Raw genomic sequence first — 23,610 nt, 5'->3', positions numbered from 1 at the left:
TATGTGATTCTAGTCCACTAAATATAATTCCATAGAATGTGCTCTTGATTATGTAAAAACTCTAATTAATTTCTTGATGAAATACTGTAATTCCCCCAACAGTTACAATTTTTTAAAGATATGCAAAGAACTGAGTATCACTCCCATGAAAGACAAAAAAGGTGTAATTTTGTTCCAAGATTAACTTAGTCTCATCAATCTCTATTAAGTCTTTCAAGGATTCCAGAGAATCTTTTCATATCTCCATTTCTGGAAAGTGAAATCAGTATAGAAGTAATTTGGGAACTTGAAAATGGCATTCATTTTTTTCAGCAGATGCCAAATTTTTGACCGACATGGCTCTCACAATTACTTTGTTACCATCAGTCCAGTCAGTTAACAGGTTGTAGGAAAAGATTCGTTTTTGCAGACACTGCTAAGCTGTTTAAAGAGAAGAGAAAGAGATTAATTTAGTGATTATAAAATGCACAAATATTTAAAATATTTCGAACACTTTTTGTTGGATTATATCAGAGGTGAGACTACATTTTAACAAAAGCGGACTTTTTAAGATAATTCTGGTCATGGAAGTGCAGAAACAGTAAGTCAATATGATAGAAACAGTAGGTCAAAATATGATGTGTTAGTTCAATTAATGTATGAATTCCTCCACCATCAAAGACAAATACTCAAAAGCTCTATCTTTAGTCTAGTTCTGTATCATTTTACCATAGAGGCACATTTAGAAGACAAAAGGATCGCCCAAATACTAAGTTGTTTTCAACTATTACAGTAAATAGAGCCAAACCTAGAAATTTCAAAAACAATCCATTTTATATTCCAGAAATCTCCTTTATCCATGTGCTAACCATCCAGAACACAATTTTCTAAAAATAGTAAGACAACAGTTTCACATTAATCATAACTTTTTTAATTAACAAGTAGTGAATCAGACACTTTAAGATATTGTTTACTACATACTGAAATAAACATCTGTTTAAGTTCAGAAACCCAAACATTTACAGTAAAATGTGCTTACACATAAATATGACCAAATTTATTTAAAGCCCCTATTAGATCCTAAATACATGCAATTACCATGTAAAAACAAGACCATGAAGTTGATGTAAAAAAATGAAAAAAATCACTAAGTAAAAAAAAAAAAAAAAAAAAAAAAAAAAAAAAAACCCAATGAAATGGAAACTGAGAAAAGACAGTTAATAAAACATAAGGAACCTAACACAGCAGCTTTAAAAATAGGCCATACTAATCTTTCCATTTTCAAAAGTTCTTAATCAAGGAATTCCAAAAACTGCCATTTATAAAATGACATTCTAAAAATCTACACTTGGAATTTCAAAGCATCTCAATTCAGAAAGCTTTGACTACTTTTTCTCCCCAGCCCACAACTCCAAATAATGCAGTAAAAGTATTGACGTAAAGAAGAATATTCCAAGAGAATGGTATAGTTTTTAGAAAAATGAACTTACTGCTTTCCAGAACCTTTTAAGACCCACAGTCAGCATTAACAACAATCATTTTTCCTATTTTCATCCATTATTTTCCAATGTCATGTTAGAGATGAATAAATTCTTTGAGCCCATAACTAAAAGATCAACAAACCTGGTTTTATTATGACATCATATTTTTGTCATTGGTACTGCACAAAATTATATACAAAGAAATATATACAAAATGTTCAAGTATTAAATTTCAATTCAAGGCTTCTGTTTCAAAAAAGCTACATTTAACATATTTCATAAAGATAGCACAAATTAGTCATTTCAAATAATCTTTCCAACTACTTTTGGTTTATATATATATATATATATATATGTATATATATATAGAAAAAATTCAGTAGGCACTAAAAATCCATGCAGCTGCATTGTGAGGGGCTTGCTCCTGCCCTTAGGTATAAGCAGGTTCATCACTCCAAGTTGTGAGTTTGGCTACTACCCATTCATGCTCAAGTGCAGTAGATGATTTTACAAAATGTGCTATGATGCACTGGAAACCAAAGACCAATTTAGGTCTCAAATCGTATTATCTAGCAACAAAACATTTACAGTTGTGCAAGAACAAGGATTCCATTTGCATAACCAATTAACAGCAAGACATTTTATGTGTAAGATAACTTACATCTTTGGACTGCTGGAAAATAGTTTTTAATTATGAACATTTTAAAAAGAAAAGACAGCAGAAGCCCTGTTATTACCTCTTTTTCCTCATTTCTTATACTACCTTTTAAAATAAAGCAGGAAATGTGGCCAGCAGCTGGTCCCGTCTCTTCTGCCCCAACAGCTGTATCCACTTTAGCACAAAGAAAAACAAGGATGCTAAATACGTATATACTTTATCAAGCAGTGATGTTTCACAAAGAATTTCTTAATGCCTCTTACAGTGAAGGACACCATAACTCAATTTATACAACTGGTTAACATATTTAAGGGAAGAATAAATCCCACCTTTGGGGAAATAGCGCCAATCGTGTCATTTTAGTGGCCAGAACCACTGAATTTTAAACATTATTTTTAAACAGGACAAATACTTTTGAAATACAGAGAATAAGATTCTTTGTGAAGCCTCACTTTACACGTTTTCATTCACATTTCACAACCTTCAATATCTAATCGTACATATATAAATTTAACCTAAAATTTTAATACAACAAAAATAAAGATGTTCAACAAGTTATTCATACTCAGTGATAGGGTAATCACTGCTGGTCCTCAAAGAAACATTAACCATTCTCATTCTCCAACTAACTAAAACACAGGAGTCTGGTATGCATGTTAATTTCCAACTTCTTTAACGGTGAGATATTAAAATCTGTTACTCTGAATAGACTTTCTATATCTCCTACTGAAAACTAAAAGGCATTGTTGAATATTTAAGAGATACCTGTCACCTCCAGCAAAATATCACATTTGTGCATGCCCCAAACACTTATTGTCAACCTCTGAAAAGTTGCCCTAAAATAGGAATTCCAATTTGCACCTTGTACAACTCGGAACTTCCATTCAACTTCACCTGTTTCACTGTCTCCAAACTGTATCTCTATAAGCAGCTTTCAGTGTACAGTTGGAATCGATGTCATCCAAGGCCATGTCCACACTGGGGACAGAAGAGCTAGGTACACGCAAGTCTGAATAAGGGGACACATTAATAGCTATTTCAACCAGAAGAGGCATCTTAAAATACATTCTTGACCAGCACAAGTCTGTTTCCAGGGTGGACAGGGCCCAAATTAGTTTCCCTCCCACCTTCCAAAACAGGGAAAAAAAAAAAAAATCACACACACACACACATATTGAGATGTTGCCCATTAAAGTAGACTAAGCAGCAGAGCATGAGCGTTACGTGAAGAGATGGATCCTTACCAGGTTGTGAGGCGGGAACGACTGTTCTGTAACCCCTACAACGGAGCCTGGCAGGAAGGAAATCACCTAAAAAAGAAACTGTCAGAGAGATTTAATAGTCACATGTTATCATTAGGAGTTGGTTACTGTGTCACATTCATGCTTTTAGCTAAACACTTTAAGATTCAATACTACTTTTTTTTCTCCTCTGAAATGTGTCCGGTGAAGATGTCCCACTAAGGTGTTTGACATGGTGTAAGGGAGTTGAAAGGGGTAAACGCGGATAAAGAGCAGATTACTTGACCCTACATTTTAAGAGAAGACGACGCCTTCCGGGCGCACGCCGAGCAGAACTCCACCGACACCTTATCCTTGTCCACATGGAGACAGACTCCTCCCGCCGAGTCGTCGTCCTCCAGTAGGTCCTGCTGCTGCTTTCCCACCGGCAGTGCGTAGTCGTGGTCACCGGCGGGCGAGTCTCTGAAGAGCGAGGTGGTCAGCCGCAGTCCCACGCCGCTCAGCCGGCTCAGCAAGCGAGCCAGTCCAGTCTCGTTGGCTAAGACTGCCCGTAGGTAGCGACTCTCCTCCTGCAGTGCCTGTACGCGTTTGCCCAGCTCCCGATTCTCGGCCCGCAGCTCCTGGTTCTCGGCTGCCAGACCCCGGACTCTACTCTCTAGCCCCATCACGTACTCCTTCTTCTTTAGCCGATTAAGGCGGGCAGCGGCCGCCGCCGCTTTCCGGGGACTCTTTGTCGCCGCCTGGTTGTTGTCGCTGCCGCTGCCGCCACCACCGCCGCCTGCTCCGGGGGACTTTCTCCGCCTCTTTTCGGCGCTACCACTGTCACTGCTGCTGCTGCAGCCTCCGATACCGTTTAACAGCCTCTGCAGCAGGTCAGAGAAGCGCTGCATTTCAGCTGCAGCGGCCTCGTCGTCGTCGTCCCCTCTCCACAGGCCGCCGCTATCCGAGCCTCCACCAGAGGAGGAGAGAGGCCCCGGCGAGCTAAGCCCGGGCTCCAGGTGCCAGTCCGGCTGCCTGGGGTCCAGGAGATCCGCCAATTCCAGCCCAGACAGAAAGTCCATATCCTCCGTCTCTTCCCCCGGGAGGCTGGCGATCGCCTCCTCCTCCATCTCCTCGGGCGAGGGCGCGCGCACGGCCACTCCGCCGCGGCTCCCCCTCCTGGCTTCGAACTCGCCCTCGTCGCCAAGCGGCTGCTTGCGGCCGGGAGATCCGGCCGCTGCCGTCTCCTTCTCCCCCGCCGCCGCCGCCGCCCGAGTCAGGTCCGAAGGCAGCGAGCAGGTTGCAGCCGGCGCCGGGCTCTCACTGCGGGTTGGGGAGTTGCTGCCCGAGGCTGCCAGCAGCTTGGTCAGGCTATGCCTCATGAGGCCCGGCGGCGGGCCGCAGTAGGCCCCGGCCACTCAGACAGGGCCTCAAGGGCTCCCAGTATCCCAGGCCCCAGGGCTGGTAGCTTCCGGCACTGGCCAAAACGAAATGGAGGGAAGGTCAGAGTCGCCTCCCGCCTCACTTGGTTGGTCGACCCCCCGCGCCAGGGCGCGGGGAGGGACCGGAGAACCAAGCAGTAAGGCCGAGCGATGACTCGACCGCGCCACCCAGACAACGGCCTGGCCGGAAGTCAGTCGTTTTCGCCTCAGCCCCGCCTCCCGCGTTTCGCGCGCCACTAAGGCCGTAGTATCGCGAGATTTGAGGGTGCTTTGGCACGGGAGTAATTCCAGCTTTCTGGTGATGTCATAATAACTGGCAAAAATAGCAACAGACTCTAGGTTTATCCACCCTAATTCAATAATACTATTTAAAACCCAGACTCAACAATTCAACACATTTTGCCATTTTTTTTTTATCTTTCTATAAATGCTTGTAAATTTTTTTTTGATGAATCATCCTAAATCTGCAGATAAGACACCACACCCCTACGTACTTAAGTGTGCATCTCTAAGGACATTTTTTCATAATCATAATACTCAGCACGTCTTCAGAAAATTAATCATTTACTAATACGGTTTAATACCTGGGCCATTCTAGATGTCCTCAGTTGGATGACGGATATGCTAATTACCCTAACCTGATCACTACATTCCATAAGTATGGAAGCATCACTATGTCTGACATGAATGACAATTATTATTTGTCAATGAAAAAAATTAAAACACAAAGCAAAATGAATGTAGAATACAACATTGCTTACAAAAATTGTCTTCAGTTGTTCTTGTCATTTTTTTATAAGTAGATATTTTGTTTTGAGCCAGCAACCAATCAGTACTTACTGCAGTAGGGTAACAAACAAATCTCTGACAACTAGAACCATGGAAGGACATGAAGAGAGGGTACTCATGCTTGTACGCCTGAAAACAAAGACTGCAAAAACCATAAAGACCATCACAACCTTATACAAAAAAAGCCTCTGCAAGGATGTCTGCCCAGAAACTGTCTGTCCAACCTTCAACTGAGGTCACCCGTTATTGACCTTTGTAGCCAAGGGAATTATTTCAAAAGAAGTATGTAATCATCCTCATTTTTTTTTCCTTTAAAACCCTTTGGCTTCCTTTGCCTTCTTGAATATGCACATAGTGTACTATGGCATTTGTTTTCCCATTGAAATGCTCCATTCTCAAAACATAACTTTTATTTTAGAGACTTTTCTGTTTGTTACTTAGGTTCACAACCCACAAGGGATTTGAGATTTGAAGCAGTTTATAAATACATAAGAATATAGTAAAACAAAACATTTTTAATTTTTAAAAAGCAAGGCCAATAAAAAAAGATTACTAGGAAGAGAAGGAATTGTGAAAGGGGAAAAGGTTAATATAGGAATTGGATGGATGCAGTATCTTACTCAGTTGTTTGAGTTGGGCTAAAAATTGTTTCCTGACAGCCCAAACAAAAAAAGAGAAATGAACTTTACTTTGTTCATGAGTAAAGTACATATGAATTCTTTCACCACTTCTCTAGTTCCTAAACCTTAAAGAAACTTCTCTATAGGATACTGAATGATTTTTAAACCTTAAAAAAAAAGTTCTCTATAAGATACTGAATAATCTAAGAAATACTGTTTGAGCCCAGGAGTTCCAGACCAGCCTGGGCAACACAGAGAGACACCAACCCCTCCAACCCCAGCCCCTCCACCCCCAACCAATCCCTGCCCACTACCACGCCGGCTACTTTTTGTATTTTTAGTAGAGATGGGGCTTCACCATGTTGGCCAAGCTGGTCTCGAACTCCTGACCTCTGGTGATCTGCCCCCCTCAGCTTCCCAAAGTGCTGGGATTGCAAGCGTGAGCAACCGTACCTGGCCAGATTTGCTTTCATTTGATTATTGGAAAGGTGAATGTTTGTCACATGACCAATTTGACTTCTAATGTGAATTGGATTTTTCACTTCCGTAACCCATTTTTCTTTGAAGTAGGGGAAAATGTTTTCTTCTTGATTTATGTGAACTGTTTACATTATAAGGAAAACATCCCTTTGTTTCTTATATTTTCCAACTTTTCAAAAAAAATCATTTTACCATTTACTAGAGGTGGAGTTGTAAAATTGCTTTTTAGGCTATAATTTTTAAATATTCAATTTATCAAAGACCGCACTCAGGGGCTCATACCTGTAATCCAGCACTTTGGGAGGCCAAGACAGGCAGAATACTTAAGGACAAGAGTTTGAGACCAGGCTGGACAACATGGTGAAACCCCCATCTCTACTAAAAATACAAAAACATTAGAAAAAAAACAAATTAGCTGGGTGTGGTAACGCATGCCTATAATCCCAGCTACTTAGGAGACAGAGGCACGAGAATCGCTTGAACCTTGGAGGTCGAGGTTGCAGTAAGCCAAGATCATGCCATTGTACTCCAGCCTGGGCAAAAGAGTAAGACTATGTCTAAAAAATAAAAATTAAAAAACCAACTTATCAATTCATTGAATAATCAATACTTGTCCAAACATGTATACCATATATTAAATTCTTACAAACACTTGGATCTATTTCTGGTCTTTATCTAGTTCATTGATCAGTTCAGCAATTCCAGAAGCATAATCATTCCCCTTTTTTATTGGAGTTTATATTACATTTTCCTATCTTATATGGCAAGTCCCTCTTTGTTACTTTTACTTTCTCAGAATTTTCTAGCTATACTTAACTATTTATTTCTCCATATAACTTTAGAAGACTTTCCAAGTTCAAAAAAACCAGAATTTTCATGGAAATTTCATTAAATTTATTCATTTCTTTTACCTAGTTTTTATGCAAACTTTTTTCTTTTACCTAGTTTTTATGCAAACTTTGCATAAAATAGATTTCATCCATTCTGTTTCTAACGGTTATTGTTACCATGTAAGATAGCGATTTATCTTTTCTGTTAAATTTTAACTGACTAGTGCACCAAACTTTCTTTTCAGCTTATTTATTCATTTTAATAATTACATAACCTTATTATATATATTTTGCTTCCTTCTTTGCAATATTTATTATCTTGACTGATAATAAAATGACACTTCCAGATTCATGTCTAATAATAGTGTTTATAGCCAACTTCCTTGTCTTATTCCTGACTTAAACAGGAATGCCTTTACTATCTAGCTATTGATTTCAGATCAGTGTTTTTATTACATTAAGAAACATGCTATTTGTATTTTACATGGAGATTTTAACAACATGAATGGCTATTTTATTAAATGAGTTACAGCATGTGTCAGAATTCAACTATATTCCAAGTCTTTGGAGGGACAGAGCAATAAAGCCATGTAAGAACTGTGTGAGGTTCACTAGCTTAAGATAATTGTGAGTGAAACTTAAACTTTATAACCCTGTATATTGGGGAGTCAGTTTGAAAAACATCTGTTCAGCTTCCCATAGCAAAATAAAGGTTATGCAAAACTTGATCTACCTCATGCATCTATACTACTCTGCATCTGTCTAGAACTGCAAGACCAAAGCAAGAAAATCATTTATTCAGTCATTCTATATGCATGCGTGCGTACACACACACACACACACACACACACACACACACACACACAGGGTATATTTTGAGTTAGACTTAAATACTGTGGCTATAATGATGAGCAAGGTCGATAAAGTTCTCATGGAGCCAACTTTGTAGTGAAAGAAGTCAGCAAATAAATAAGACAATTTTATAAAAATCTGATACAGATTTTTTTTAAAGGGTCACCCAGTTGAAAATAAATCTATGATTATTTTAGATTGGATAGCCAATGGACAATTCTCTGAGAATTTCAGCTGAAACCTCAATAGTGTGTTAAGAAACAAAGACAAAAAAGTTGGAGCAGTGTGGGTAAGAAGATAACTCATAGGACATGTGTTAGTATACACACTATTTACAACTGAATTAATTGTTTTTTGTTTGTTTTTCTGAGATAGAGTCTCACTCTGTTGCCCAGGCTGGAGGGCAGTGGCATGATCTTGGCTCACTGCAACCTCCACCTCCTGGGTTCAAGCGATTTTCCTGCCTCAGCCTCCCAAGTAGCTAGGATTACAGGTGCCTGCCACTATGTCTGGCTAATTTTTTTATTTTTTAGTAGAGACAAGGTTTCACCATGTTGGCCAGGCTGGTCTTGAACTCCTGACCTCATGATCTGACAGTCTCAATTTCCTGAAGTGCTGGGATGACAGGTGTGAGCCACCGCACCTGGCCTAATTACATTTATAAATACACAAGCATTTCATTGGAACTTGAAAGAATAAAAATCCTGAAAGTTTCTAGCAAGCATGTAATACAAAATGAAAATTAATTTAAGACATGCAGAGGGCCACTGATACTTAGTTTCATATTCTTTATTTCCCATTAACACTTTAATCCCCTGACAATAAGATCTCAAGTTCTTTAACCATAGATTTTCCAACCATAGGAAAAGAATGTCAACTCATCCCCTGAGACATGCATACATAAATTTTTCAGTTGGAGCACCAAAATACAATGTAGTGTCAATAACTAGATAGATTAGAAGAGGTTGTCAGCTGAGAGTGAAGAGTAGGATAGGAGTTGTTATAGATTAAATCGTGTCCTTGAAAAATAGTATGTTGAAGTCCTAATCCCTAGTGCCTTACAATGTGACCTTATTTGGCAATAGGATTTTTACACAGATAATAGAGTTAAAATTAGCTTATTAGGATGGGCTCTAATTCAGTATGACTTTTGTCCTTGTAAAAAGAGAAAAACTGTACACAGAGACAAACACAATGGAAAGACAAATAGGTAGAGGATAAGCATGTGTATTACTCCATTCTCACACTGCTACAAAGAACTGCCCAGGACTGGGTAATTTATACAGAAAAAAAGAGGTTTAATGGACTCACAGTTCCACATGGCTGAGAAGGCCTCACAATCATGGTGGAAGGCAAAGGAGAAGCAAAGGTATGTCTTACATGGTGGCAGGCAAGAGAGCATATGCAGGGGAACTGCCCTTTACAAAATCATCAGATTGTGTGAGACTTATTCACTGCCATGAGAACAGCATAGAAAAAACCTGCCCCCATGATTCACTTACCTCTAACTGGGTCCCTTCCATGACATGTGGGGATTATGGTAGCTACAATTCAAGAATGACATTTGGATGGGGACACAGCCAAACCACATAATTCTACTCCTGGCCCCTCCCAAATCTCATGTCCTCACATTTCAAAACCAATCATTCCTACCCAACAGTCCCCAAAGTCTTAACTCATTTCAGCATTAACTCAAAAGTCTACAGTCCAAAGTTTCATCCAAGGCAAGGCTATAAGCCTGAAAAATCAAAAGCAAGTTAGTTACTTCCTAGATACAATGGGGATATAAGCACTGGGTAAATACACCCATTCCAAATGGGAGAACTTGCCCCATGCAAGTCAAAAATCCAGCAGGGTAGTCAAATCTTAAATCTCCATAATGATCTCTTTTGACTCTATGTCTTACATCTAGGTCATACTGATGTAAGAAGTGGGTTCCCATGGTCTCGGGCAGCTCCACCCCTGTGGCTTTGCAGGGTACAGGCCCCCTCCTGGCAGCGTTCATGGCTGGCATTTAGTGTCTGTGGCTTTTCCAGGTACAGAGTGCAAGTTGTTGACAGATCTACCATTCTGGGGTATGGAGGACGGTGACCCTCTTCTCACAGCTCCAACAGGCAGTGCCCCAGTGGGGGCTCTGTGTGGGAACTCTGAGCTCACATTTCCCTACTGTACTGCCCTAGCAGAGGTTCTCCATGGGAGCCCAGCTTCTGCAGCAAACTTATGCCTGGACAGTCAAGGGTTTCCATACATCCCCTAAAATCTAGGTGGAGGTTCCCAAACCTCAATTTTTGACTTCTTTATACCCACAGGCTCATCTCACGTGGACGCTGCCAAGGCTTGGCGCTTGCACCCTCTGAAGCCACAGCCTGAGCTGTACCTTGGCCTCTTTTATCCACAGCTGGAGCAGCTGGGATGCAGGGCACCATGTCCCTAGGCTGTACACAGCAGGGGGCCCTGGGCCTGGCCCATTAAACCATTTTCTGTTCCCAGGTCTCTGGGCCTGACATGGGAGGGGCTGTAGTGAAGGTCTCTAACATGCCTTGGAGATATTTTCTCCATGTCTTCGTGATTAACATGTTGCTCTTAGTTACTTATGCAAATTTCAGCAGCCAGCTTGAATTTCTCCCAAGAAAATAGTCTTTTTCCTTCCTATTGCATCATCAGGCTACACATTTTCCAAACTTCTATGTTCTGCTTCCTCTTGAATTTTTTGCTACTTAGAAATGTCTTCTGCCAGATACCCAAACCATATCTCTCAAGTTGAAAGTTCCCTGCAAACCTTTAGGGTAGGGGCAAAATGCCACCAGTCTCTTTGCTAAAGCATAACAAGAGTCACCTTTGCTCCAGTTCCCAACAAGTTCCTCATCTCCATCTGAGACCATCTCAGCCTGGACTTTATTGTCCATATCACTATCAGCATTTTGATCAAAGCCACTCAACAAGTCTCTAGGAAGTTCCAAACTTTTTTCACATGTTCCTATCTTCTTCTGAGCCTTCTAAACTGTTCCAACCTCTGCCTGTTACCCAATTCCAAAGTTGCTTCCACATTTTTAAGTATCTTTACAGCAGCACCCCACTATCCAATACCAAATTACTGTATTAGTCCATTCTCACGCTGCTATAAAGAACCACTTGAGACTAGTTAATTTATAAAGAAAAAGAGGTTTAATGGACTCACAGCTCTGCATGCCTAGGGAGGCCTCACAATCATGTGGAAAGACAAAGGAGGAGCAAAGGCATGTCTTACATGGTGGCAGGCAAGAGAACATATGTAGAGAAAATGCCCTTTACAAAACCATCAAATCTCATGAGACTTATGCACTATCATGAGAACAGCAAGGGAAAAAACACACCCCCATGATTCAATCACCTCCCATCAGGTCCCTTCCACAACATGTGGGGATTATGGAGCTACAATTTAAGATGACATTTGGGTGGTAACACGGCCAAACAATATCACTGTGTGACTGGAACGATCTGTCTACAAGCCAAGGAATGCCAAGAATTGCCAGCAAACACCAGAAACTAGAAGCAAGGAAAAATTCTCCCCTAAAGCCACTGGAGAAAGTAAGGCCTTGCCAACACCTTGGTTTTGGATTTCTAGCCCCTAGAACCATGACACAACAAATTTCTGTTATTTTAAACCACCTGATTTAGGGTAGTGCTTTGTCATGGCAGCCATTAAGTAAAACTGTTAAAGGAGGTAAGAGGCTGACCAAATATTCCAAGAATCTAGCTAAGCATGGATTGTGTCATTCATTCAGTGCTCAATTGCAGGAAACAGAAACCACTCAGCTATTTTAGGAGGAATGCAGTTTAATTCAGAGAATGTAGTGCTTTAAAAGTCACTGGACAGACTGGAGGAGTGCGCATTAATCTGGATTATCAAGAATGCCTCTCAGCACAACATTGCCAAATAGACAGAGTGGGTAGCTACTCTCTCTGCCCCAGTTGGAAAAGTGATAGACAGCTGGAATGTTGACTTCAAGAAAACTCTGCTTCAGCTGTGATCTAGTGATAAGGAAAACTACTGCTCCTCCACAAATTCTCAACCTCAACTATTCCTTTCCTTTTGTTTTTTCTTTTCTTTTTTTTTTTTTGAGATGGAGTCTCATCCTGTTGCCCATCCTGGAGTGCAATGGGTTGATCTCGGCTCACTGCAACCTCCACCTCCTGGGTTCAAGTGATTCTCCTGCCTCAGCCTCCCAAGTAGCTGGGATTACAGGTGCCTGCCACCACGCCCAGCTCATTTTTGTATTTTTAGTAAAGACAAAGTCTCACCATATTGGTCAGGCTGGTCTCAAACTCCTGACCTCAGGAGTGGTAATTCACCCACCTCAGCCTGCCAAAGTGTTGGGATTACAGGTGTGAGCCACGATGCCTGGCTCAAACCCAACTATTGACTATCTTTCACGACCTAACAAGTTACCCAAAACTTAAAAAAGGACAAATATCCAACAATAAACACTTGTTTATTACTGTGGTTTAAAACAATATGGATTTATTGTTGCTCACATTTTCTGTTGGTCAGAAATTTTTAAGTAGGTTAGCTAGGTAGTTTTGGCTCTGAAATCCTCATGGGGTTTAGTTGGATTTTGGCTTGGGCTGCAGTCCTTTGGAAAGCCTGACTGGTGCTAAAGAATCTATTTCCAAGTGGCTCATTCTTATGGCTAACTGGTTGGTCATGGAGGAAGGTTTCAGTTTCTCCTCTGTGTGAGCCCATCCACAGAGCTATGTTGAGTGGCTACACTTCATGGTGGCTGTCCTCACCTAGAGCAAATTATCCACGAAATGAAGGAAAAAGCACCAATGTCTTTTATGACCTAGCCTCAGAGATGATATACAGTCACTTATGTAAGACTCTTTTGGTCACATGAGTCAGACCTTTATCATGATGGCAGAGGACAAGACAAGGATATAAGTACTAGGAGACAAGAATCATTAGACAGCCTATCTTAAGTGGCTGGCTCCCACATCCTATAAAGCTAATGAATGGGCATCAAGATGCTGTTGCAGAAAATCCCAATGTCTCCAAGAATATATTTGGCAGCTACACTAGCCAAAGAGGAAACCAAGGGTCCCTACCTCATTTGCACCTTCCAAATAGGGCTGCAGAGGAGTCTGGCAAATATAGTTTGCTTTTGTGTTTCTTTTGTTTCAGCTTTTACATTTCTGCAATACAGAAAAGCACACTGAAAGGGGGATTGGAATAGATAATGAGTTCAAGTCTATCAGATCCTCCCCAAAGACTATGACTTTATGGTACTCCAGCACCAACATACATTTATTGGATTTTCTATAGCAGAGAATTGGAAGTGATAGCAGGGAATGGATTAGTGTTTTCCTGAGTAGATACAGTAGAACGATAAATGTACAGGCATACCTCGGACATACTGCAGATTTTATTTCAGACCACCACAATAAAGTGAATATCACGATTAAGTGAGTCAGGTGAATGTTTTGGTATTGTAGTGCATATAAATGTTTACACCATACTGTAGTCTACTAAGTGTGCAATAGCATTATGTCTTTAAAATGTGCATACCTTAATTTAAAAATATTTTATTGCTAAAAATGCCAACAATCATCTGAGCCTTCAGTGAGTCATAATCTTTTTGCTGGTGGTGGATCTTGCCTCAGTGTTGATGACTACTGACTCATTAAGGCAGTGGTTGCTGAAGGTTGGGGTGACTATGGCATCTCTTAAAATATGACAGTAAAGTCTGCTTCATCAATTGACACTTCCTTTCATGAAAGATTTCTCTATAGTGCGTGATGCTGTTTGATACCATTTTGCCCATGGGAGAACGTCTTTCAATACTGGAGTCAATTCTCTCCAACCCTACTGCTGCTTTATCAACTAAGTTTATGTGATATTCTAAATCCGTTGTTGTCATTCCAACAACGTTCACAGGATCTTCACCAGGAATAGATTCCATTCCAAGAAACCACTTTCTTAGTTCATCCATAAGAAGAAACTTCTCATCCATTCAAGTTTTGACTATAGCAATTCAGCCACATCTTCCAGCTCCAATTTTAATCCTAATTCTCTTCTTAGTTCTAACACATCTGCAGTCATTTCCTCCACTAAAATCTTGAATCCTTCAAAGTCATCCATGAAGGATGGAATCCTCTTCCAAACTTCCAAACAAATGTTCTTAATGGGATCTAGAACAGTGAATCCCTTCCAGAAGGTTTTCAATTTATTTTGCTTAGATCTATCAGATGGCAGCTTTGCCTTAATGTATTTCTTAATAAGACTTCAAAGTTGAAGCAACTCCTTGATTCATGGCCTGCAGAATGGATGTTGTGTTAGCAGGCATAAAAACAACTTTAATCTCTTTGTACATCTTAATTATAGCTCTTGAGTAACTGACTGCATTGTCAATGAGCAGTAACATTTGGAAAGGAATCTTTTTTTCTGAGCAGCAGCTCTCAACAGTGGCTTATAGTATTCAGTAAACCATGCTGTAAACAGATGTGCTCTCATTCAGGCTCTGTCATTCCACTTACAGGGCACAGGCAGAGTAGATTCAGCATAATTCTTAAAGGCCCTAGGATTTATGGGAGGGTAAATGAGCACTGGCTTCAACTTAAAGTCACCAGCTGCATTAGTCCATTACCCCTAATAAGAAAGTCAGCCTGTCCTTTAAAGCTTTGATGCCAGGCATTGACTTCTGTAACTACTAAAGCCTGAGAAGGCATCTTCTTCCAATAAAAGGTCTTTTTATCCCAAGTGAAAATTCATTGTTTAGTGTAGCCACTTTCATCAGTTATCTCAGCTGGATCTTCAGGAAAACTTGTTGCTGCTTCTCCATCAGCACTTGCTGCTTCACCTTGCACTTCTATGTTATAGAAATGGCTTTTTCTCTCTCACTTGGCTGTGGTATTCTTACTCCTCATTGCAAATTCCAAATCATTTCTTCTTTTCTCTCCTTCAGAACACAAACCTCGTGAACCAACCTCTGCTAGCTTCTGCTAGCTTCCAGCTTTTCTTCTGCAGCTTCCTCACCTCTTTCAGCCTTCATAAAATTGAAGACAGCTAGGGCCTTGCTCTGGGTTTGGCTTTGGCTTAAAGGAATATTGTGGCTGGTTTGATCCTCTATCCAGATCACTAAAACTTTTTCCATACCAGCAATAAGGCTTTGTTTCATTTTTTCTTTTTCTTTTTTGAGACGGAGTTTAGCTCTTGTTATCCAGGCTGGAGTGCAATGGCACGATCTCGGCTCACCGCAACCTCCACCTCCTGTGTTCAAGCAATTCTCCTGCCTCAGCCTCCCGAGTAGCTAGGATTACAGGCATGCACCACCATGCCCAGCTAATTTTTGTATTTTTAGTAGAGACAGGGTTTCACCATGTTGACTGGGATGGTCTCGATCTCTTGACCTCGTGATCCACCCTCCTCGGCCTCCCAAAGTGCTGGGATTATAGGCGTGAGCCACCGCGGCCAGCCTGTTTCATTTTCTTATCATTCAAGTGTTTACTGAAGTGGCCCATTTAATTTCCTTCAAACACTTTTCCTCTGCATTCATGACTTGGCTAACTGGTACAAATGGCCAAGATTTCAGTTTGTCTCTGCTTTCAACACACCTTCCTCACTAAGTTTAATCATTTCTAGCTTTTGACTTAAAGTGAGAGATCTGGAACTTTCACTTGAACACTTAGAGGCCATTGTAGGATTATTAATTGACCTAATTACAATATTGTGTCTGAGGGAATAGGAAGACCCAAGAAGGTGGTGAAAGACTGAAGAATGGCCAGTCAGTGGAGCATTCAGAACACATAAAACATTCATCAATTAAGTTCGCCATCTTATATGGGTACTGTTCATAGTATCCCAAAACAATTACAATAGTAATATCAGAGATCACTGATCACAGATCACCATGACAGAGACACAAATAATGAAAAAGTCTAAAATAGTGTGAGAGTTACAAAACACAGATACACAAAGTGAGCACATGCTGTTGGAAAAATGGTGCTGACAGACGTGCTCAACTTATGGTTGCCACAAACCAATTTGTAAAAAGTGCCATATATGTGAAGCAGAAGAAAGTGAAATACAATAAAACAAGGCATGCCTGTAGTACAGAGATGAGGGTGCTCATTTTACTGTAGTTTGCCTGTTTACCCACGGAGTATAATTTTAACGGTTAGTGAGACCATGAGGGGACATTATGACTGGATGAAAATTGAAGAATCAGGTGATTGATGGTGTCTAGGCCACTAATGGGTATCTTATTACTTACAATAGGGGATATTACTTACAATATCCCCTTATTATGTTTATAAGCACTACATACACACTTGCATGAAATGTGCAATTCCTAGTGTGCTAGATGTATTATATTTCCACTCCTCTAACTCCTTCTCAAGAAGGCATTTCTGAATGCAACTCAATGAGAATTACACTATTGTGAACTAATCTGGAATATGTTTTATTTTAAAATGACCATCATTTGTAACCAACTGAAATAGTGAGAAATTACTAGTATATATCCCAACTAATCCAACCTCACAGTTGCTGCCACTGCAGTTGAGAACTGCTGCTTCAGTGGGGGAAAGGGAGCAGGCCTGGAAGTTTGAGCGTGAGAGATTTGGAAGAGTAGGAGCAAAGCTTTTCATATTCTGATAGTAAGGACTCCACTTCTCAAGTGGAAGTTGTTTCCTCTCACCGCAATGGGCACCCAGAAGCCAGAACTTGGCTGTGGTGCTCTTGCTTCTTATTGCCAATTCCTAATCATTCCTTCTCCTCTCTCCTTTAGAAATCCCAAATCTTTTAACATTTTAATTTCTTAAATATGGAAAATTTTTACTCTGACACAAAAGAGAATAATACACAGAATCCTTACAGACCCATCATCCAGATTTAACATTATCAAGATTTTTCCACACTTGCTTTATCCCCTTTTTTATTGCTGAAATATTTTAAAGTAAATAAATTGTAGATATCATGTCATTTCATCCCTATACATGTCCTTAGCTATAATGTTTTTTTTTTTTTTTTTTTTTCCTGAGACAGAGTCTCATTTTGTCACCCAGGCTGGAGTGCAATGGCCCAATCATGGCTCACTGCAGCCTTGACCACCCTGGGCTCAGGTGGTCCTCCTACCTCAGCCTCCTGAGTAGCTGGGACTACAGTCGCACGCCGCTACACAGGGCTAATTTTTCTATTTTTTGTAGAGATGGAATTTTGTCCTGTTGCCCAGGCTGGTCTTAAGCTCCTGGGTTCAAGCAATCCACTTGCCTCAGTCTCCCAAAATGCTGGAATTACAGGTGTGAGCCACCACACCTGGCTGTAAAGTTATTTTTTTCTTTTTCTTTTTTTTTATTTTGAGACAGAGTATCACTCTGTCAACCAGGCTGAAGTGCAGTGGCACAATCTTGGCTCACTGCAACCACCGCCTCCCAGGTTCAAGCGATTCTCCTGCCTCAGCCTCCCGAGTAGCTGGGACACAGGCACCCACCACCACGACTAGCTAATTTTTTGTATTTTTAGTAGAGATGGTGTTTCACCATGTTGGCCTGGCTGATCTGGAACTCCTGACCTCAGGTAATCCACCTGCCTTGGCCTCTCCTAGTGCTGGGATTATGGGCATGAGCCACCATGCACAACCTAAGTCACTTTTTTCTATAACCACAATTCCTAATAAACATAAACTAATACAATTATGGATCTTGTTATCATTTAGTCCACATTCAGTTGTCTCAAAAATGTCTGTCTACAGATGACTTGACTGAATTGAGATCCAAACAATTCTACACATTCCAGTGGTTATGTCTCTTAAATTTCTTTTAATCTAGGACAGCAATCCCCCACCCCCTTTCCCAAATGCCGTTTGAAACGAGGTCAATTGTCCTATTGAATGTCCCATATTCTAGATTTGCCTGTTTGCTTTCTTGTGATGTTACTTTTCCCACTAGCCCACATATTTTCTGTAAATGGGAACTTGGTTCTTAGGGCTTAATTATCTTAAGGTTCAACATTTTTGGCAACAATACTTCCTAGGAGGTGCTGCTTTGCAGACTGCATTGCACCAGGAGGTGCATAATACTTAGCTGTCCTGTTTTTAGTGACGCTAAAACTGATCAATGTTTTCAAGTGGTGACAGTCTAATTCCCCCACTGCAAAATTCCCCATTAACCTTTCTCCTAATGGTTTCATCTAATGATGATTAGTGCCTAAATTATTTCAGTCAAGGTTACAACATAATTATTTTAAAAATACATTTTTACTTTTATCTGGAATTATTCAGTGAAAAGCAACTTTCATTACTTATGATCCATTTTGTTTTCCTGAAATACAGAGAACAGGCAAAGGAAAATAAATGCTTATTTTCCTTTAATCGTAATTAATCTTTTTGGGGGGGTGTATCATAATGATATTCAGTGTTTCACTCAATTGTGGTATATATTTTGATGCTCAAATTAATCATCCTTGGCCATTGAACACCCCTCCAATTTAGCTCTCTTGTCTCCATTAGTCTGATAGTTTATTTGCTTTCTGATACAACTAGATTTATCAGGTTTACCTTGTACTTTTCCTATACCAGTTCTGAAGTCAGCCTCTCCTCCAGGGAGGCTTTCTTCAATTTAGTGGAAAACAATTTTGGGAGGCCAGAAGCAGGCCCTAGGGATGCTCAATGCACTGGATTTTTATTGCTTCTAGGCCTTTCAGTTGACAGAGCTAGGGAATATGTTTGTTTTGTTTTTTAAAACAGAAAAACGGTCAAGGGTTTAGACTGGAATTTTTAATTCAAATTAAACATCAAATTTTTTACTTAACTTTTTAAGTACCTGCATTTAAGCCCTGAAAATTTTCTCCCTAGCAACATTAACATAATTATTTTTTGCTTTAGCTTCAATATATATAAAAATTTTAACACAATGCCAATATTACAACTAACAAGCTAATGAATGAAATTTACTAAGATTTCCTTGCAACTCTGTCTTTGGAATATACTCCGTCAAGGATATTCATTGAAAATACTATTTTTTCTAATGCCTTTTGGATAATTCTTTTCTTGGTATGGTTATACCAATTTGAAATTCATGCCATGTCATCCTCATATATCTTCCTTACTGAAGATTTTAGCTTTCCGGTTACCTCTTCACCCAGTAAGACCTTATTTAAGGTCACTCAACAACAGTCAGGATTTGAATCTAGGCAGTCTTATGCCAATGCACCCTTCTGCTTACTGCACTAATACTTCAGCTGGTTTGCTGATCATAGATCTGAGTAAGGGCTCAAAGAGTTTGCATGGTGATGCTGGTGGGGGAGGAGAAGGATTAAGTAAGATTATGAAGGCTCAGACTTCTGAAAAGAACTAAAGTAAATGTGAATGTGAGCGTAATGGGATTAATCCGGCCAGAGAATCTCTTGAGTATATTTGGAGCTGCATATTCTGCAGCCCTGAATGGTACAGCTGTTGGGAAAGGCAGTTTACTTGACCAGGAACAGGAGGTACTGTGCTGTGAAGCTTTCCAAGCTACTGTAGTCTATGTTTTCCTCTTCTCTTGCACAGTTTTTACACATTCTACAGATATCTTAAATCCACTTCCAGGAAAAGCTTCCTCTAATCACTCCTACATTAGGTTGCAGGACCCTGCTATGCACTGCCATGTCCTCCTATCGTTCAGCATTTTTCTCATCCAGAAGAATACAAGGTCAGTGAAAACAAGGTCTCTATCTTGCTCCCATTGTATCCCACCACTTAGCACAGTGTCTTGGCTAATAGACTCTCAATAAATATTTGTTAAATTAATGCAATATATTCAGTGAATGAGTTAGTAATTAGCATCAGAAATATGAGAAATGAAAAGATCAGAATGGCTGGGCCTGCTCTACCTCCACTACCTTTTGTTGGTATGTCAGTGTAAAACCAAAAATGAACACCCAAAGCCTAAAAGCTTGAGTATATGAGAAAACAGGCTCTCTAAAATCTGAGATTTATACAGACATGTGAAAATCCATGAGAAAAGCTAACACATCCCAATCTTTAGGAGAGAAATACTAATTATGGGGAGGTATTCTTTAGGGAAGAAAAAGATACTGTCATTAGCCGTATGTTGTTGAACATTTGTGAAAGCAGCAGCTTCCAGCTGAATGTTCTGACCCAGATCTGTCAGGCCATATTTGGCTTTATCTAAAATATGCCGTGCCTACCCAGTTCTTGCGGAAGGGAAAACGAGCACTTCTGAATCACCTAAATAAAAATATAGTTTATTGGGAAGTTAAATAGATATGTGGAAGATCTTCTTTTTTTGTTTCCAATTTTACTATCTTTTTAATAGGTAATATATTCACATAGTTCAAAAGTCAAATGATATAAAATGGTATACATTAAGAAGTTTCTTTCCCATTCCTATCCCTGACCACCTCATTCTCTATATCCTTCCACACCACTAACAACTTATTTTTTCCAATATTTATTTATGCCGACAGAAATAAATGTTTGCATGCTAATACCCCTCTTCTTCCTCCTCTCCCCCTTACAGTATAATATGTATTATTCTATAGCTTGTTTTTTTTCTGCATATGTCCTGGAGATAGTTCTATAACAATACATTAACAGCTTCCTTTTCCTTTTGTTTTACAGTTACATTGTGTTCCAAAGTGTGAAGGACCCATAGTTTATAAACCTGTTCCCTACTGATGGTATGTAAGCTATTTCCAATCTTCTGCTGTAACAATGATGTAATAAATAACCTTAAATGTGAAAAAGAAGACTATTTCAGACTGGTACAAATAAGAGTGGATTAGAGCATTGAGTGGGGACTATCTGGCAAGTAGCTAAAGCAGGAGTCCCTTTGTTGGACTGGGCAGTAAGGTTGTTGTGAGGGCATTGTAGTCAGTTGAATGTGTAATGAATGACCAGACAGATCTGTAAAAGAACTAGTTTTTTCCTGGATTTGTTTTTCCCAGATGCAATAAACAGAAGGTTTTAGAGAGTACAGCATCAAGTAGGGAGACTCATCTGTACAGCTCCAGGCGCCCCTAAGTTTAATAAGATGTTTTTAGCATTCAGAAAATAACATGCAATTTGTCCTTAGGAATACACAATGATTAGAAAAGCTTATTCTCAGCCACTTCCCTAAATTCCAATAACTTTTTTTTAAAGAGGCCAAGACTTGTGATTAAAGATTTAAAAAGGCTTTCTGCCTGATAAGGCTCTGACAGTCTAAATAGACGTAGCACAGAAGGCAATGTTGATGGTCCATCCAACATCTATCCTCCTTCATTCCTGCTGGCAGGGCCCTGCCTTTGCCAGGTAGTCTCTTCTACAATGTAGCACAGACTGGCCTCATTCCCATCTCAGGGTGGATCCTGATTGGTCTAAATCAATTACGCTGGCAACATGCCCTATGAAGATGCTTGGCTGCGGTATTTGCATATGACCCAATTTTGGCCAATAACACTAGCAGACAAGCTGTTTGGACAGGGAGGGTAGGCTTTTAGGAGCAGTTAAAAGTCACTGTCCTCTTTTCTTTGTGGGCTAAGACGTGGTATCGCAAGTCTGCCCCAGCTCTGTTGGTCTTATCAGAGTGGAAGGCAGAATCACCCCTGACCTGACCCAGCCACAGCTACCTCACGGGTATCTGGAGAACGAGGGCTGAGTAGAACAGCAGGCACCTGGGCAGGTACTCCTTCAAACAACTTTCTTTAAATAATTGTTTAACATATTGGAGTCAGGCTGACACAGATTTTCTATTAATACTTTGTTTACTAGAAACAAACTACCTTCAATTCATTTTCTCTAACTGAAGCAAAGGCAGTATTCTGAAAATACCTGTCAGTTCACTTTTCCTTTAACTCTCCTCTTTTGAAGCTCTTTTATAATTTTTTGGAACCAGACAAGTTCCTTAGGGCACACTGAAGAACCAGTTTGGCTAATACAAAAGGTCACAACTATCAGCTACACAGCACTACCCATCCATTATTGCTTTTAGGATCTCTGTTCTGCTTTCATTTGAGAGCTACTGCTCGTGGATGTTGCAGAAAAATTCAGCAAGGATATAGATCTGCTTTAGAAAAGAATGTTTAAATTTTGCCTCAAAGGCAATAGTTTGGACGGGGCCAATATACATTTTGTCAGTTTGTTCCAGTGATTAGCATCACTTAATAGAGGAGCATACCATAATAAACTGGTTACTTATCTCCTGATGTGGCTCTGGTTCACAGATTAAATATGAAGACTGACAGAGTGGAATACAAAGTACCATGGAGCACAGAGGAAGAAAACAATGCCTTTTTAAGGCTCTTAAGAAAGTAGTTTGTATACTGGGAGAAGGCAAGGGTTTTAGAGCCAGAAAACAGGCCCAGCGATTTCCTTGGTAGTACCCAAAACAAAAATTAAAATGTGAGGCCGCTTGTTAGAAAATTAGTAAAAATTTCGCGACAGCAACAGTGAGCATTAAACCAAGTGTGGGGGCGGCGGCATACCCAGGGCTTTAAGTTCAAATCTCACTCGTGCCCCCCCAAAGCTTCCTAGCATTTGGAAGAGGTGACAAGTCACCCTCTTTGAGTCTTCCCTTTTTATACGTAAAATTGTGATAATTGAACCTCCCTTGAAGAGTTGTTATGAGGGTGGGATGAAAAGCACCTGACACATGATAGGTGCACATTCCTCTTAGTCTAGGATGTGGGCTCTTTCTTCGGTTGTTCTCTAGAGGCATCTATCTTTGACATTCTATTGTCATTTCCCACTTTCAACATTTTTCAAAAGAGTATTAGGGTGAACCTTATAAAATGGTCCAAATCTGACCACTTAGGATCTACAAAACGGCAAATAATCAAACATATACAAACTCCTTAGCACAACTTGGAACAACATCGACCTCAGACCAGGGCAACAGGGCTCATTCCCCTGCCCCTGAGTTATAGCGGACACGCGCCCCTACCCCCGCCCTACTCCCCCACGCAATCTTCAGACGCGCTCTTCCCCCACCTAACATGGAGTCCCTGGAGCACACTCCCCTTCTAGGCCACACTCCAGTACCCGGAATTCCGAGATTCATACCCAAACGGCCCTCAGCCCGCTTCCAGAACCGCTCGGCCTCTGCTCAGGGGACTTCTCCCCGCACGCTGTGCGCAAAACGTGGGCCCCAAGAACTACCACGCGGCTGCAGTTTGCGGGTAGAGGAGCGGAGACTTGACCACGCTGGTTGCGGGAGGGAGGAGCGGTAGAGGGGCGGGGCCGGCACGCCTGCGCACCAGGCCCCTCGCGGGGCCGCACGGGGCCGCACGGGCCCGGGTGGG

The 23,610-nt window shown here is 40.6% G+C and overlaps 1 protein-coding gene across 11 annotated transcripts; it reads right to left on the bottom strand.

The window, feature by feature from the left end:
• Positions 1-48: 48 nt before the first annotated feature.
• CREBZF (CREB/ATF bZIP transcription factor) lies at positions 49-23,610 on the bottom strand. 11 transcript variants are annotated; one of them, XM_037732149.1, is made up of 5 exons: positions 3,651-6,402; positions 3,363-3,440; positions 2,224-2,292; positions 1,470-1,585; positions 49-420 (listed from the first exon to the last, which is right to left on the bottom strand). In XM_037732149.1, the coding sequence occupies exons 1-2, from the start codon at positions 4,718-4,720 to the stop codon at positions 3,425-3,427; spliced, it is 1,086 nt and encodes a 361-aa protein (XP_037588077.1). In that variant the 5' UTR covers positions 4,721-6,402; the 3' UTR covers positions 49-420; positions 1,470-1,585; positions 2,224-2,292; positions 3,363-3,424. The 11 variants fall into 11 exon arrangements, 10 of the variants coding, with proteins under 10 accessions (XP_037588077.1, XP_017366186.1, XP_017366185.1 ...); XM_017510697.2 differs by lacking the exon at positions 1,470-1,585 and having other exon boundaries at positions 3,013-3,440; positions 3,651-6,404; XM_017510696.2 differs by lacking the exon at positions 1,470-1,585.

Source organism: Cebus imitator, unplaced genomic scaffold (genome assembly GCF_001604975.1).
Source record: "Cebus imitator isolate Cc_AM_T3 unplaced genomic scaffold, Cebus_imitator-1.0 Scaffold442, whole genome shotgun sequence".
Taxonomy (NCBI): domain Eukaryota; kingdom Metazoa; phylum Chordata; class Mammalia; order Primates; family Cebidae; genus Cebus; species Cebus imitator.
The sequence above is the reverse complement of the archived record's forward strand: the minus strand, read 5'-3'. Positions and strand labels throughout refer to the sequence as shown.